The 15589-nt window shown below is 38.3% G+C and overlaps 1 protein-coding gene and 1 long non-coding RNA gene across 2 annotated transcripts in view; one reads left to right on the forward strand and one right to left on the reverse strand.

Moving 5' to 3' along the window:
• The window catches only part of LOC132103542 (uncharacterized), a 206026-nt gene that overhangs the window by 77004 nt on the left and 113433 nt on the right, over positions 1–15589 (reverse strand). The window lies entirely within an intron of this gene.
• LOC132102680 (neurensin-1-like) lies at positions 1094–15335 on the forward strand. Its single transcript, XM_059507274.1, has 3 exons — positions 1094–1217; positions 9180–9386; positions 13973–15335. The coding sequence occupies exons 2-3, from the start codon at positions 9189–9191 to the stop codon at positions 14369–14371; spliced, it is 597 nt and encodes a 198-aa protein (XP_059363257.1). The 5' UTR covers positions 1094–1217; positions 9180–9188; the 3' UTR covers positions 14372–15335.

The following is a 15589-nucleotide window of genomic DNA, read 5'->3' on the forward strand; positions in this document are numbered from 1 at the left end:
CTGGTGGTGAAGGAACAAGGCGCCGCTCGTTCAGTGACTGTAGCTGGCCACAAATAAAATGAGCCAATCTGGTTAACCAGCTTTTGAGAGATGAGAGATGAGGACTGTTGGTTAGTAATGACTGCTCTATAGAAGGGTCCTTCATGCATTACATTGCATAAGAAAACAGTGCTGAAAAGAAAAGAAATTGCACAGACAACTTATTGACACACTGATAACAACCCAGCTCAGCCTGAGACTGAGAGCAGTGTCAAACCTGACATTTGATTGAAACAAAGACTATTGATTAGTCATTATTAAGATGGCTTTTGGCCTAAAGCTTACCAGAAACAGCCAGCGCTCGGGATGTAAATAATTGACTATAGTGTTACATCAGGAACAGAAATCATTATGTGGGAAGACTACAGTTAAGAAGCCTAAAAGAAAATGAATCAGCCAGCTCTCATTCACATTGTTAATTAGAGAATATTGATCAAGTTATCAGTGTAGATTGCACAGTTCTGATCTAAAATGTCTAGATAAGAGCCATTTTACTAGTCTAACTCAAGTTTTACAGAAGGCTGTGATTAATGTTGATTCATGTTATTGAGATCGAGAGAAAACACTGCAGGTATTATTTTCAATGAATTTGTAAGAATTAAAAAAATGTGACTTTCTGCAATATTTCAGTTACCAAAAATATATTTTTATGATTTTCCTCAGCCTTGGCCATTTTTTTTTGCTCATTTTGCTCATGCTGCACATGCATTATTCCATGCTTCACAGAGATCCCTTATGTTAGAGATTGCTTAATTAAATAATATTGTTGGAAACTGTTATTCAGAAAATGCACAATCAATTACATGCAAATGTTTTATTACATAAACAACATTCGCATTTTTGCGATCGGAAACCACTCAGCTGATGATTGCATTATAACAACAATATCATTTTCATCATCATCTAGTTCCGAGAGCAGTCTACCGTCCCTAGAGTGAAACACTGGGGAAGATACAGTATTCAGACGAGCACAGGTGACCATATAAGGAAGGACAGAGCATTTGATAATGGGCATTGGAATCTCATTAAAATGCACTGATCACACTCTTCTCCAGGTGACTCAGAGACGCATCTGATCTGGGCTGAGGATGTGGCGCATGCGCGGTGCCTCTCTATCAGTCGAGCGCATCGTCGGCTGTACGGAGTGAAGAAGACCAGCTCCACCTCGGTGATGACAGGTATTCACTTTTATTCATTTATTCTCCAAACACTGATCTATCGAAGCCTCTCGGTGACACTGCGGTAGCTCTCATAGGTCTTAACATCGGTGTTGCTCTATCTGGACGCATTTGATGGGTAACATTGTGACTGCTGCATGAATCTGCTTATGCGTCGATTATCAAATGGTTAAAATGCTGCTTTGTGCTCTATTGTTAAATAAGAATGACACTGTATGTTTTTAAACGCATCGGAAATATTAGCAACTATTAGACTCCCATCATATAACTGCACATCTCTAATGAGAGAAGAGGAGAGGAGAGGACAGAGTGTCTCAGATCTTCAGGAACATCAGATGACACGGAGACCTCAGGATGACGTCATCTGTGACGTGCGCAATTGAACTTCAGCTTCATACAGATATCAATTCACCTAAGTTATTGTCATTTGTAGCTGATAATATCATTCATAATGAAACAAACCTGTGATAATTAGAAATAAACAAACCAGAATGTCAGCATTTTAGCGAGAACACCCACAAAAGACCATTTAATGTCACTATTGTGTTAAATGAGAAAAACAAATAAAATAAAATATAAAGTATATATTACATAAAGAAGCTTTAAAAAGAAATATTTTATTAGATACAACTTAATATTTATAACATAATCTGAGAATCATCTCAGTATTTTTTAACTTCTTTTCTTCTTATAGTTACTAACATTCTTCAATGTGTTCCATAAAATAAAGTAAGGGATACAGGCTTGAAACAATATGAGGGTGAGTAAATGATGACATACATTTTATTTAATTATTTATTTTATGAAATTGTATTCTAAATAAGAAACTAAAACTGCCGGTAGGTGGCGGTAAAAGTTTTTATGAATAAATCATTGAGTCATTCATTCATTCGATTTGTTCAAATTGCAGATTCGTTAAGAATCGGTTCACTGCTGTGAGCTACTCGGAGACGCACAAAACAGTTCTGCTGTGGCTTTATAGGTAATATTTTCATTGGCATAATTGATCAAAAACAGACAATATTGTAGCCTATCTAAAATATAACACAATATGAACTTCTTATTTACTAAACTTTTAATTTAAATTTGATTATTCAAGACAAAATATGAAAGAAAAAAAGTTGTTACATTTGCCAAGTATAGTAACCCATACTCAGAATTGGTGCTCTGCATTTAACGCATTCAAGTGCACACACACAACAGCGAGAAGTGAACACACACCTGGAGCAGTGAACACACCCTCAGAGCAGTGGGCAGCAGTGCCTTGCTCAAGGGCACTTCAGTCATGGGTATTGAGGGTGAAAGAGCACTGTTCATTCACTCTCTCACCTACAACTCCTGCCAGCACCGAGACCCGAACCGGTGATCTTCGAGTTTACAAGTCCAACTCGCTAACCATAAGGCCACAGCTGCCCCAGACCCATGTGACATATGATGTGAGACAAAATCTCTTTCACACACACAAGGGTGTATGTGTGTGTGTGTGTGTGTGTGCGCGCACACATGGTTACTGGTTACAGGTTTCTTATCCCGAGGTAAAAATCCAATTAATTTTCAAAATAAAGGAATTCATTTTTTCAAGATAACTTATAAACTGTTAAAGACAGACCTGCAAAATCACATAATGTTTGAGTAGGTACTACATTTGAATTTTAACTTACTTCAGACTGTTAAAAAGGGTATGTTCTTTATAGTTTGAATATGATTATGAATGAATGTTGCCATGGTCATGTGATACGGTGTCTGTTGTGTGGCCTCGTGGGATAGTTAAGTGACCACTGAATGCACACTTCAGAATCTCACTGGAAGTCGGTCATCCAGGAACATTTTGCTTACCGTTTTTCATGTCCTATACATTCAGACATACTGTATTACTCACCTCACATACTGTTTTGTGCATACTGTATAGTAGGGATGTTTTCAATTTCAGACGCAGTGTCAGTTTCCTTACACTCTCAAGCTACCTAAATATTTGTATATACACTGAACAAAATTATAAATGCAACACTTTTGTTTTTGCCCCATTTTTATAAGATCTAAGACTTTTTCTATGTACACAAAAGTCCTATTTCTCTCAAATCTTGTTCACAAATCTGTCTAAATCTGTGTTAGTGAGCACTTCTCCTTTGCTGAATCCATCCACCTCACAGGTGTGGCATATCAAGATGCTGATTAGACAGCATGATTATTGCACAGGTGTGTCTTAGGCTGGCCACAATTAAAGGCTACTCTACAATGATGTTGGTCCAATCCTCTTCAATGGCTGTGTGAAGTTGCTGGATATTGGCAGGAACTGGAACACGCTGTCGTATACGCCGATCCAGAGCATCCCAAACATGCTCAGTGGGTGACATGTCTGGTAAGTATGCTGGCTATGCAAGAACTGGGATGTTTTCAGCTTCCAGGAATTGTGTACAGATCCTTTGCAACATGGGGCCATGCATTATCATGCTGCTACATGAGGTGATGGTCGTGGATGAATGACACAACAATGGGCCTCAGGATCTGGTCACGGTATCTCTGTGCATTCAAATTGGCATAAAGACACCATCGAATGTGAGCATTTGCCCACTCAAGTCAGTTACGACGATGAACTGCAGGTCAGGTTGAGACCCTGATGAGGATGACGAGAATGTAGATGAGCTTCCCTGAGACAGTTTCTGACAGTTTGTGCAGAAATTCTTTGGTTCTGCAAACCAATTGTTGCAGCAGCTGTCCTGGTCTCAGACGATCTTGGAGGTGAAGATGCTGGATGTGGAGGTCCTGGGCTGGTGTGGTTACAGGTGGTCTGTGGTTGTGAGGCTGGTTGGATGTACTGCCAAATTCTCTGAAACACCTTTGGAGATGGCTTATGGTAAAGAAATGAACATTCGATTCATGGGCAACATCTCTGGTGGACATTCCTACAGTCAGCATGACAATTGCATGCTCCCTCAAAACTTACGACATCTGTGGCATTGTGCTGTGTGATAAAACTGCACATTTTTAGAGTGGCCTTTTATTGTGTTCAGCCTAAGGCACACCTGTGCAATAATCATGCTGTCTAATCACCATCTTGATATGACACACCTGTGAGGTGGATGAATTATCTTGGCAAAGAAAAAGTGCTCACTAACACAGATTTAGACAGATTTGTGAACAATATTTGAGAGAAATAGGTCTTTTGTGTACATAGAAAAAGTCTTAGATCTTTGAGTTCAGCAGATGACAAATAGGGGCAAAAACAAAAGTGTTGCGTTTATGCTTTTGTTCAGTGTATTTGCATATTTTGCAATAAATGCAAAATATATTGTATATATAGATACAATCAACATCTTTAAATCTATAGTTCTACATAATTTTATATTTCTCAAGCAAGTTAAGTAATGGCACTGAAACTCTACTGACGATGGGTAAATGTGGCTTGATGTTCTGTATCTCTGCACGACATCACTTTAATTACAAATAAACAAGCTGATGTCATGTGAAGGAAAGGAGGCTCACTGATGTGCTAAAGGATGGCTGAGTCATTTCCTCATGAGCTTCATCTGTGATTTCATTACAGACTCATTTCCCCTCCTGCTCTCATCATGCACAGATGCTCATATCTGAAGCCCAGCAGTCATCAGATCTGTTTTTTTTTTCAATGTTCAAATATTATCTCCTATTCCAGATTAATATGCAGTCACCTTTTATTGGTAAACCTTTCAGAAAGCTGATTTTCAATTTCAGGAGAGACTATCTGTGTGTCTGACAGTAGAAAATGGGGTGGAAATCTATTTGAAATTCTGCAGAACCAAAGTGGCACAAACTTCAGCTTTAACCAAAGGACAATCATTATTATTCAGATAGTGAGGAATTAGTTGATTAACCCTTATGCGTTGTTGGGGACGTTTTCGTCCACTAGGGGGTAAAGTTAAGTCTTCTTTTGGCCACAACTTTCTCTGTGTTTCAGCTAATGGAATGATTTTTGGTGACAAATCTTATTTTGACCCATATTTTGGAAAAATGCTTTGAAATTTTTCATAAACTCAACGGTACACTGTGAGCAAATTCACTACCCTTTTTTTTTTTTTTGCTTAAATCTATTAATCAACCTCAGTCCTGATCAAAACTTCCAAATGTTTAAAAAAAATCCAAGATTTTAACTGTTGAATTACAAAGTTCATAAGTGATTTCACTGATTTGGAAAAAACACACACAAAATTACATATTTTCAATATAAAAAGTGATTGTGGACTGGATATTTTTTACCTTTTATGATCACAGTCTTGTGCATGTCAAAGATTAGTAACAAGATTGGCTTTGATGCATTGTTAGTTTTTGTGCAGCATTAGATTACATTTTTTTCTCCCTCATTTGTTGTTGGTGGCTGTTTTTTCCCCATTGACTTCCATTATAACAACATTTTTTTGATTGCAAAGCAATGCCACCATATAATCATGCATTCTTGATTGTTTGTGGTTTTCCTTTTTGGGAAGAGGTAAAATTTGTTATTTTTACAGTTGATCACTAGGTGGGACCATTAACCCTTTAGATAGGCCTGTGCAAAAAAAGGCTTAGTTTCTGGCTTGTATATGGAGTTATATGGAGTATAACAGCAAATTATAGTGTTTGTATGTGTGTGAGATTCTTGATTGTTGGTGGTTTTCCTTGTTGGGAAGAGGTAACATTTGTTATTTTTTACAGTTGATCACTAGGTGGGACCATTAACCCTTTAGATAGGCCTGTGCAAAAAAAGGCTTAGTTTCTGGCTTGTATATGGAGTTATATGGAGTATAACAGCAAATTATAGTGTGTGTGTATGTGTGTGTGTGTGTGTGTGTGTGAGAGAGAGAGAGAGAGAGAGAGAGAGAGAGTGTGAGAGAGACCTTTGTGCACTTACCTTGATGTATCTGAAAGAATCCAAATATGCACCTCATGCTCTCAGAACTACATGGAGGAAACAATTAAAAAAAGAAGTGTGTTTATGCACCTGCTGCCTTTTGATGGTGAAAAATACGGATGGCCTATGTGTGAAATGCTCGTCTTTTCTTGATGGTAAAGCCAGTTTAAAACCTTAAAATCCTGTAAAAAAATCTACTTTGCATCAAATTTATAAACATTATGTATTATGAACCAAAATGCAATACCAACTTCAAATAAGCTGCAGCTCACTGGAGGGGTCAAGCTGCATAATCATTTCTAAAACTTCAGTACAAGTCAAGCCCTTTCTCGTGTTGCTTGATGCTCTTCTCACCATTAAATGACCAGCACAATGGCATGCAAGTGTTTAAATCCACGTACTTTGCTTTTGTTTAGTCTATACTTATCACCATGGGCGCCATAGGGGGGAAAAGTGAGGACAATTCCAAGGGCCCCTGTCTGACAGGGGGCCCAACAAATAGGTAAAAACTAATTAAAAATTTGTATTATTTTAAACACTATATAAACCATCATCATTGAGATTATTTCAAATAATAATAAAATGAATGATGTCTTTGATTTTACTTATTTTGGCAATAAAAGTTAAATATCACCATTGACCAAAAAATAAAACATCCATATTGACCGACCACCCCCTGTATCTGCATGAAATGGTTTGGTCCTGCCTTAGCGCACTTATCAGTCACGGTGTTTAGTTAGTTGCAGACAGTCAATCAATGCACGGCGCGCTAATAAACAATAAAACACGAACAATCAATCTGAAACAATGGCCTCAGCATCCGAAGGGGCAGGGATGAGGTGACCAGACGACCCGTTTTTCCCGGGAGTCACAATTAGTGGTCGATTAACTTAAAATTAATGAAGGCGGAATCACGCTGATAGAAGTTGCACGCGCGCTCAACTTCCTCAGTTCTCATATACAGCACACGATCAGTTCTCAGCGCTCAAATACACACACAACAGTCCAGATGTTTATTGTGTAGAGTATCTCACGTAAATACAGTCGGTTATGGATTAAGTGGACGTGAACAGGTGTGTGAAAACTGAACGTGAGTCAGTATTTGATGCATGCCTTCCATCTGAAAAGGACAGCATTCCAAATTAAATACCTATGTCATTAATTTTAACCAACAAAAGACGTTAAATAAATGTATACATGTTAAGTAAAACCTACAGTATCTGAAAAATGAGTTTAATTTGTATCTCTATTATATTTTATATATATATAAAGTTGCTCCTTTTTCACTTCTGTTAAATGGATAGTTCACCCAAAAATGAAAATTGTAACAATTTATTAAAGATTTTCCAAATGTATTCCTTGATTCAAATTTCTCATAAGCTTAATTGATTTGGTCTAAAGAGTGAAGAATGAATGATTATTTTAATTTGAAAACTACATATAAATTAGCTACCACTGTGTTAATGACTTAGCATCATTCCAGGGACTCCAGGGAGGCATAAGAGCCTTTCACCCTGTTACAACTTGATGAACCACTGAAACGATTTTGGAAACATTATTTTAAGGTAAAAAATGTTACATAGTGTTGCTTTAAAGACATTTTTATGGTGGCTTTTAATCTTGCATCGAATAGTGAACTGCATACTTTATGCAGATTTGCATTTACAAATCACCATCAGTAAATATTGTGCTAGTACTAGTATTGAACTACAAGCAGCAAGACAGTTGCAAGCCTTTGATTAGAGTTATGTGAAGCTTTTGATGGGACAGTTAGGTCCTAGAGATGTGGTGACAACAGCTGCGCAGAGGGGGCCCAATTAGATTTTTTTGTCATGGGGCCCAAAATTCCTGGCAGTGCCCCTGCTTATCACCACCATTAAAAGGCAGCAGGTGCATACATATACTTTTGTTTAATACATGTAGTTCTGAGAGCTGAGGTGTACATTTTGATTTTCTCAAATACATCAAGGTAAGTGCGCAAAGGTTTCTCTCACACACTCTCTCTCTCTCTCTCTCTCTCTCTCTCTCTCTTTCTCTCGCACACACACATACACACACAATATAATTTGCTGTTATATTCCATATAGCTTCATATACAAGTCAGAAACTAAGCTTTTTTTGCACAGGCCTATCTAAAGGGTTAATGGTCCAACCTAGTGATCAACTGTAAAAATAAAAAAAATTTTACCTCTTCCCAAAAGGGAAAACCACAAACAATCAAGAATGCATGATTATATGGTGTCATGGCTTTGCAATCAAAGAATGTCATTATAATGTAAGTCAATGGGGCAAAAACATCCACCAACAACAAATGAGGGAGAAAAAATGTAAATCTAATGCTGCACAAAAACTAAAAATGGATCAAAGCCAATGTTGCTACTAATCTTTGACATGCCCAAGACTGTTATAAAAAGTAAAAGAAAAAAAAATCCAACCACAATTACTTTTATATTGAAAATAAGTCATTTTGTGTGTTTTTCCCCAAAATCAGTGACATCATTTATGAACTTGGCAATTAAAGAGTTAAAATCTTTTTTTTAAACATTTGGTAGTTTTGATCAGGACTGAAGTTGATTAACAGATTTATGCCAAAAAAAAGAAAAAAATATATATGAATCTTATACATTTTTACAGCTGTTTAATTGAGTGGATGTTTTCATCCCGAACATAATGAAAGAGTAGTGAATTTGAACAATGCACAAGGATTAAAACTGCTGTAAAAATTAATAAAAATTAAATTCTTGTAAGTAGAATGCTGTTTCTTTAGGTTGATAGATGCCTGACTGTTCATTTGAGCAGATGTCTGTCTGTTTAACACATAAAATGTGAAATGGGCATGAGATTAACACTCGCCAAGTGCCAAATGAAACTGAATATTGTATTAATATGAAATACATTACAGGTTAAAAGTGCTATAATAATATTTAATTATTGGTTTGTTTAATTTTTATAATTTTTATTGGATAATAATTCAATAATAATGTCCCCAATTTGTTCAACCTGTTGTTGTTTTTTAATGGAATAATGCACACAGAGTTTCATGGCTGGTAAACTGAAGTGAAATGGGAACTAGATGTCGATGTTGTGTTTGTGTGCAGATGTGAAGAATGACTTCCTGCTCAGAGATCTGTGGCTCGGAGTATGCTGAGCAGAGCCATGGTGCCCTCAGCAGTGGTTACCAGGGTTACGGGGTGCGCTCCTACCTGCACCAGTTCTACGAGGAGTGCACCGCTTCTATCTGGGAGCGCGATGAAGATTTTCAGACACAGAGATCGCCGAGTCGCTGGAGCTCTGTGCTCTGGAAGGTGAGCTCTGAAGGATGCTATCATTTTGGCTATTTCTGTGCAAAATGTGACTGTTTTATGTTTGCATGAATGCATGCTATTTTATGTGTTTTTGTGATTTTTATTTTTATTATTTTGTTTATTTATGGTAACTGTTTATTTAACTTTTATTTCCGTTTTAGTTTTTTTTAGTTAATTTTAGTGCTTCAACTTCTGAAACAATATTTTCTTATTTTAATTTACAACCCGAATTCCGGAAAAGTTGGGACGTTTTTTAAATTTTAATAAAATGAAAACTAAAGGAATTTCAAATCACATGAGCCAATATTTTATTCACAATAGAACATAGATAGCGTAGCAAATGTTTAAACTGAGAAATTTTACACTTTTATCCACTTAATTAGCTCATTTAAAATTTAATGCCTGCTACAGGTCTCAAAAAAGTTGGCACGGGGGCAACAAATGGCTAAAAAAGCAAGCAGTTTTGAAAAGATTCAGCAGGGAGAACATCTAGTGATTGATTAAGTTAATTGATATCAGGTCTGTAACATGATTAGCTATAAAAGCTTTGTCTTAGAGAAGCAGAGTCTCTCAGAAGTAAAGATGGGCAGAGGCTCTCCAATCTGTGAAAGACTGCGTAAAAAAATTGTGGAAAACTTTAAAAACAATGTTCCTCAAAGTCAAATTGCAAAGGCTTTGCAAATCTCATCATCTACAGTGCATAACATCATCAAAAGATTCAGAAAAACTGGAGAAATCTCTGTGCGTAAGGGACAAGGCCGGAGACCTTTATTGGATGCCCGTGGTCTTCGGGCTCTCAGACGACACTGCATCACTCATCGGCATGATTGTGTCAATGACATTACTAAATGGGCCCAGGAATACTTTCAGAAACCACTGTCGGTAAACACAATCCGCCGTGCCATCAGCAGATGTCAACTAAAGCTCTATCATGCAAAAAGGAAGCCATATGTGAACATGGTCCAGAAGCGCCGTCGTGTCCTGTGGGCCAAGGCTCATTTAAAATGGACTATTTCAAAGTGGAATAGTGTTTTATGGTCAGACGAGTCCAAATTTGACATTCTTGTTGGAAATCACGGACACCGTGTCCTCCGGGCTAAAGAGGAGGGAGACCTTCCAGCATGTTATCAGCGTTCAGTTCAAAAGCCAGCATCTCTGATGGTATGGGGGTGCATAAGTGCATACGGTATGGGCAGCTTGCATGTTTTGGAAGGCTCTGTGAATGCTGAAAGGTATATAAAGGTTTTAGAGCAACATATGCTTCCCTCCAAACAACGTCTATTTCAGGGAAGGCCTTGTTTATTTCAGCAGGACAATGCAAAACCACATACTGCAGCTATAACAACAGCATGGCTTCGTCGTAGAAGAGTCCGGGTGCTAACCTGGCCTGCCTGCAGTCCAGATCTTTCACCTATAGAGAACATTTGGCGCATTATTAAACGAAAAATACGTCAAAGACGACCACGAACTCTTCAGCAGCTGGAAATCTATATAAGGCAAGAATGGGACCAAATTCCAACAGCAAAACTCAAGCAACTCATAGCCTCAATGCCCAGACGTCTTCAAACTGTTTTGAAAAGAAAAGGAGATGCTACACCATGGTAAACATGCCCCGTCCCAACTATTTTGAGACCTGTAGCAGAAATCAAAATTGAAATGAGCTCATTTTGTGCATAAAATTGTAAACTTTCTCAGTTTAAACATTTGCTATGTTATCTATGTTCTATTGTGAATAAAATATTGGCTCATGTGATTTGAAAGTCTTTTAGTTTTCATTTTATTAAAATTTAAAAAACGTCCCAACTTTTCCGAAATTCGGGTTGTAGTTTGTTTTCATGTAATATTTATAATATAATCTTAATTTCAATGAACAACAATGTTTTTAATATTTTTAGTTAATAATCATGACGTGATCTCATGTTGTACTCCTGACTGTGTCAGAAGAAAATCTGGTTTATTCTGCAGTTTATTTCTGACCATGATCAGACACTTTAAGTCTGTCTGACCGTTATTTAAAACAACCAATCACCATTCATTTCATTTATGAAATACTTGATACCACAATAATAGACTGATGTGGGAAAAGCATGCAAGCAATTTTAATTCATGACTGACTGTACAGGTAACACAAAAGACATTAGCATCATGTGCAGCCAATCGCAAAGCTACTTCTTCTTTAAAAACACTGAATTAACTGTATTACTTTTGTTTTCAATTGCCATTTTGTCTTCCAACAATTATTAAAACAAGATAATCTTGTTAGAAAGATCATTGTATTGCAATGATTCGGTCACGGCTTCTACTGTGTCAGAGTAAGAAGAATGAAGATGCAGGAGATACAGCTTCACAATCTTTATTGAACAGCAGGCAGCACACACATAGAACTTAGAATGGACATTTTACACTGGACAAGGAAACATGGGGCAGACAACTCTTTAAATACAGAACTAAATAAGGTGTAATTAGACAAGACACACCTGAATCAAATAAACACATTCAAAACAAGGGAGAAACTAGGTCACGAAGCACATAGGCACAGAAACACAACAAAACAGGAACAGTTAATGTCCTCGCACCACTTAACTTCCAGAGGGGTGGGTGCCAATCAGGCTAGGCTTTTCCCAGATGGGCTGCCTCCAGCATGGTAACCATCTCTGGGCTTGACTCAGGAACTGAAGCCTTCTCGGGCTGGGAACGGGAAGAGAAACCCACTCTGGGCCAGTTGGGAAAAAACTGCCCTCTCTGGGCAAGACTCAGGATCTGAGGCCCTCCCTGGGCCGGACGTGGGAACAGCCCTCTCTATTTGGGCTGGACTCAGGGGCTGGAGCCGACATTGGAGCGGAGGTGAGGTGAAGGAGACAGCTGCTGTCAGCTGAGTGCTTGGGAGTGATTAGGCCGATGGGCATGATGGCAGAGCAGCCAGTGTTTAGGACTGGAATGGATCTTGGAGCTGTATATGCAGGAAGGAATTCTGCACTGACCGGACAGATGTTAATACTGAGTCTGCAACTTTAGATGCCAGGTCAGTGCTGTTGGAACTCAACTTCCAAAACACGAGCGGAAACGAGGGAGTGCTTACTTTGGAACAATACATGAAGGGTGCTGTTGGATGGTGAGCTGAAGCACCGACCTGCTTCCAAATGGGAACAGTACAACAATCTTCCACATCTACAAGGAACTCAGAGCCATTTAAATCAAGGACATAACTGATAAAGTCTGCTACTGCTACGAGTCTATAACAATCGTCGAGAGACAAGAATCTAAACAAATTGTCATCATCGAGAAGCAGGCATGAACCATCTGATCACTCCAGCTCACCAAATGTACTGTACAATACTCAGGAACTCCACCATATATCACTCCAAAGGCTGTCCATTATGCTGGATGTTCCAGAGTAACTCCTCAGGCCAGTTCATCCTTTGCCGTTCCGGTGTTCTGTCACAGCTTCTTCTGTGTCAGATTAAGGAGTAAAAACGCAGAAGATTCAGCTTCAAAATCTTTCATGAAGCAAAACAGCCGGGAGCTCATACGTAGAACTTAGAATGGACATTTAACACCGGACAAGGAAACATGGGGCAAACAACTCATTACATACAGAACTAAATGATGGGTAATTACACAAGTGAACAAATGAACACAATCAAAACAAGGGAGAAACTAGGTCACGGCGCACATAGGGACAGAAACACAACAAAACAGGAACAGAAGTCTGACAGATTCTTGTTTTGTCTTGTGTTTATTTATAGTGAAATTTCACACCATAAAAATCCTCTGATTAATAATCATGATCCCAATACTGACCAAAATAAACTGACATGTAAATCCAACTTTTTCTGAGGGGTTTATGAAATGTGTATCTGAAGGGAACTGACTGTCTTCAGAAAAGTTAAATTTTGTTTAACATTTTATCTCCATATGATGTTTACAAGTGCTTTGAATCCGGGGGTAACTACAGTATTTCTGCTTGTGCTTCATTCAGCCTGTCTGCTGAGTTTTTGATTAGTCATGTTTAAAATACACACTCATTTATTGGGCTGAAATGTGAAGTTTATCTTTTTGTTAAAGCTTTTTATTTGAACTGTAAATCTCTCTATATAGTTTAGGATGTAGATACCAGAATTTTCACAGATTATTACAGTATTTAAGGAATTTATTTAAGAAGAAGTATGCCCCTCTGCCAGCTCTGGCACATGTACAGAGTTTGACATTAATTATTAGTCAAGTCTTGATCTCGAGATGCTGTAACATTATTTTAAATTCAGTTTGGATGGCAAGTTGACATTGAAACTGGTTTAATGTATAATGTAGGGCAATGTGCTTGATATAGATCAAATCAACCTAATGTCAAGTTTGTGTCAGTTTGATTTGCATATTTGTTTTTTGACGTCAATTTTGATGTCTTTTCAACATCAATTGCCAGCTGCACTGTACAAATAACTAAGAAAATACAATTTCAGTCTTCCTACTTCAAAATTTCTGTTTCATTCAATGTGTTGTTTGCCATTTCTTTGCAATTATTTGTGAAACTTTCTAGGAATTTCTTGATGAATGAGGTAATACGTTTCTTCCGTGCTTCTCTCCATCAGGTCTGTCTCGCGCTGGGGGCTCTGATTCTGGTATCGGGGTTATCTGTGCTGCTGGTGGGCTATGCCACGCCCCCTCGACTCGAAGCCTTCGGAGAAGATGAGCTGCTGTTTGTGGACGGCCGTGCAGTGCGCTTCAACAGGGCCCTGGATGCCTGTAAGCTGGCCGGAGCCGTGCTGTTCTGTGTGGGCGGCAGTGGGATGGCAGTGGGGCTACTGCTGGCCGCCTGCTCTCAGGGCAGCTCCAAGGAAGAGCTTCATCTGCAGCAGCGCTTCAAAGAGCGGCTCACTGAGATCCAGGGCTCCGTTCAGCCCGTCACCCGCGCTCCCACCCCCGGAGACGCTAAGGTTCCTGTCACACTCTCCAAAGTACAAAGTGTTCAGCCCGGAGCCGAGACCTGAACTCTCATCAACCAAACCACCCGTTAAATGTCGTGCAAAACAAAACAACAGTTCCTGGAACAGTAGAGATAGATAACACTGTACTCTCTCTGGCACATATAATTTAGTCTATGTTGAGCAAGAACACTGAGTGTATTTATGGTGATTAACGTTAGCGTTCCCTGTTGATATAGTTGTGCGCTACAGCTAGGAATCAGAACACCTTTAAGATGCTGTTCCAAAGAGCAAAATATTCTTCAGAGGTGTCAAGGCATGTGCGTATTAATACTGAATAAGCTAGAATAGTTTCTCTATTACAATGACCCCAAACACAGCCCCTCACTGTAATCGCAATTTGATACATGAGAAAAGTTACTTGGTAAAACTCATAAATGAGCAGAATGGAGGCCTGGCATCAGCAGCAAATTCATCACGGCTGGCTTACTAACACTGTCATTGCTCGTTCAGAAAGCATCACGTTGGTTCATTGCCGTCACCTAAGGTGCAATTTGTTGCCAAATCTCTCCTAGCGAATGCTTCGCTTTCTATTGCTATGGTCAATCAATAGTTAGTTGACAGAACGCAATGTGTTCCGAGCCACAGTTTCACACATCTCAATACCACGCATCCGTTCTGCTCAAACACATATATATTTGGGTTAAGATGCGCCTGTGGGATTATGTAATGTCCTCTCTTTGTGTTGAATATCCTTCTTGCTCCATCATGATTGCTCTCCTTACGCTAGTGTTCTGCTGGAGATAACATCATCTTTTCTTTCTGTCAGCTTTCCTGTTTCGTGTTTCTCTTTGGCTTCATGGTATGGCATGTGCCACTCATTGCTAAAAACAATTATTTTGCTTAGGTATTTGCATCTTATTATTGTTATATTTTCTAATTTGATTAGCACAAATGTTGCATGATGACAATTCAGTGAAACTTTTTGTAAACTACTTTCAAGAAGGTTGATAAAGAATGAAAAACAGTCGCCGTTTCTTTTTAGAGTATATCTTTTGTGTTATTTATTGATTATGAATTATCATTGAACATACTGTATATCGTTCAGATGTTTGAAAACAACGAGGCTTTCTAATAAACTTAGGATATTCGATAATCGATTAATAAGGCCTAAATGAAGTCTAAATATATAACATTTATAATATCAGCTGCTTCAAGAATTGATTCTTCTTGTTTAAACTGACATATATAGATGTGTTTTGAGAGGTGGTTTGTCCATCTGCT

Source organism: Carassius carassius, chromosome 24 (genome assembly GCF_963082965.1).
Source record: "Carassius carassius chromosome 24, fCarCar2.1, whole genome shotgun sequence".
NCBI classification, from domain to species: Eukaryota; Metazoa; Chordata; class Actinopteri; order Cypriniformes; family Cyprinidae; genus Carassius; species Carassius carassius.

Coding starts and splice junctions, on each gene's coding strand:
- LOC132102680 (XM_059507274.1), top strand. CDS start 9,189: ATGACTTCCTGCTCAGAGATCTGTGGCTCGGAGTATGCTGAGCAGAGC. Junction 9,387..13,972: donor GGAGCTCTGTGCTCTGGAAG/GTGAGCTCTGAA, acceptor TCTCTCCATCAG/GTCTGTCTCGCGCTGGGGGC.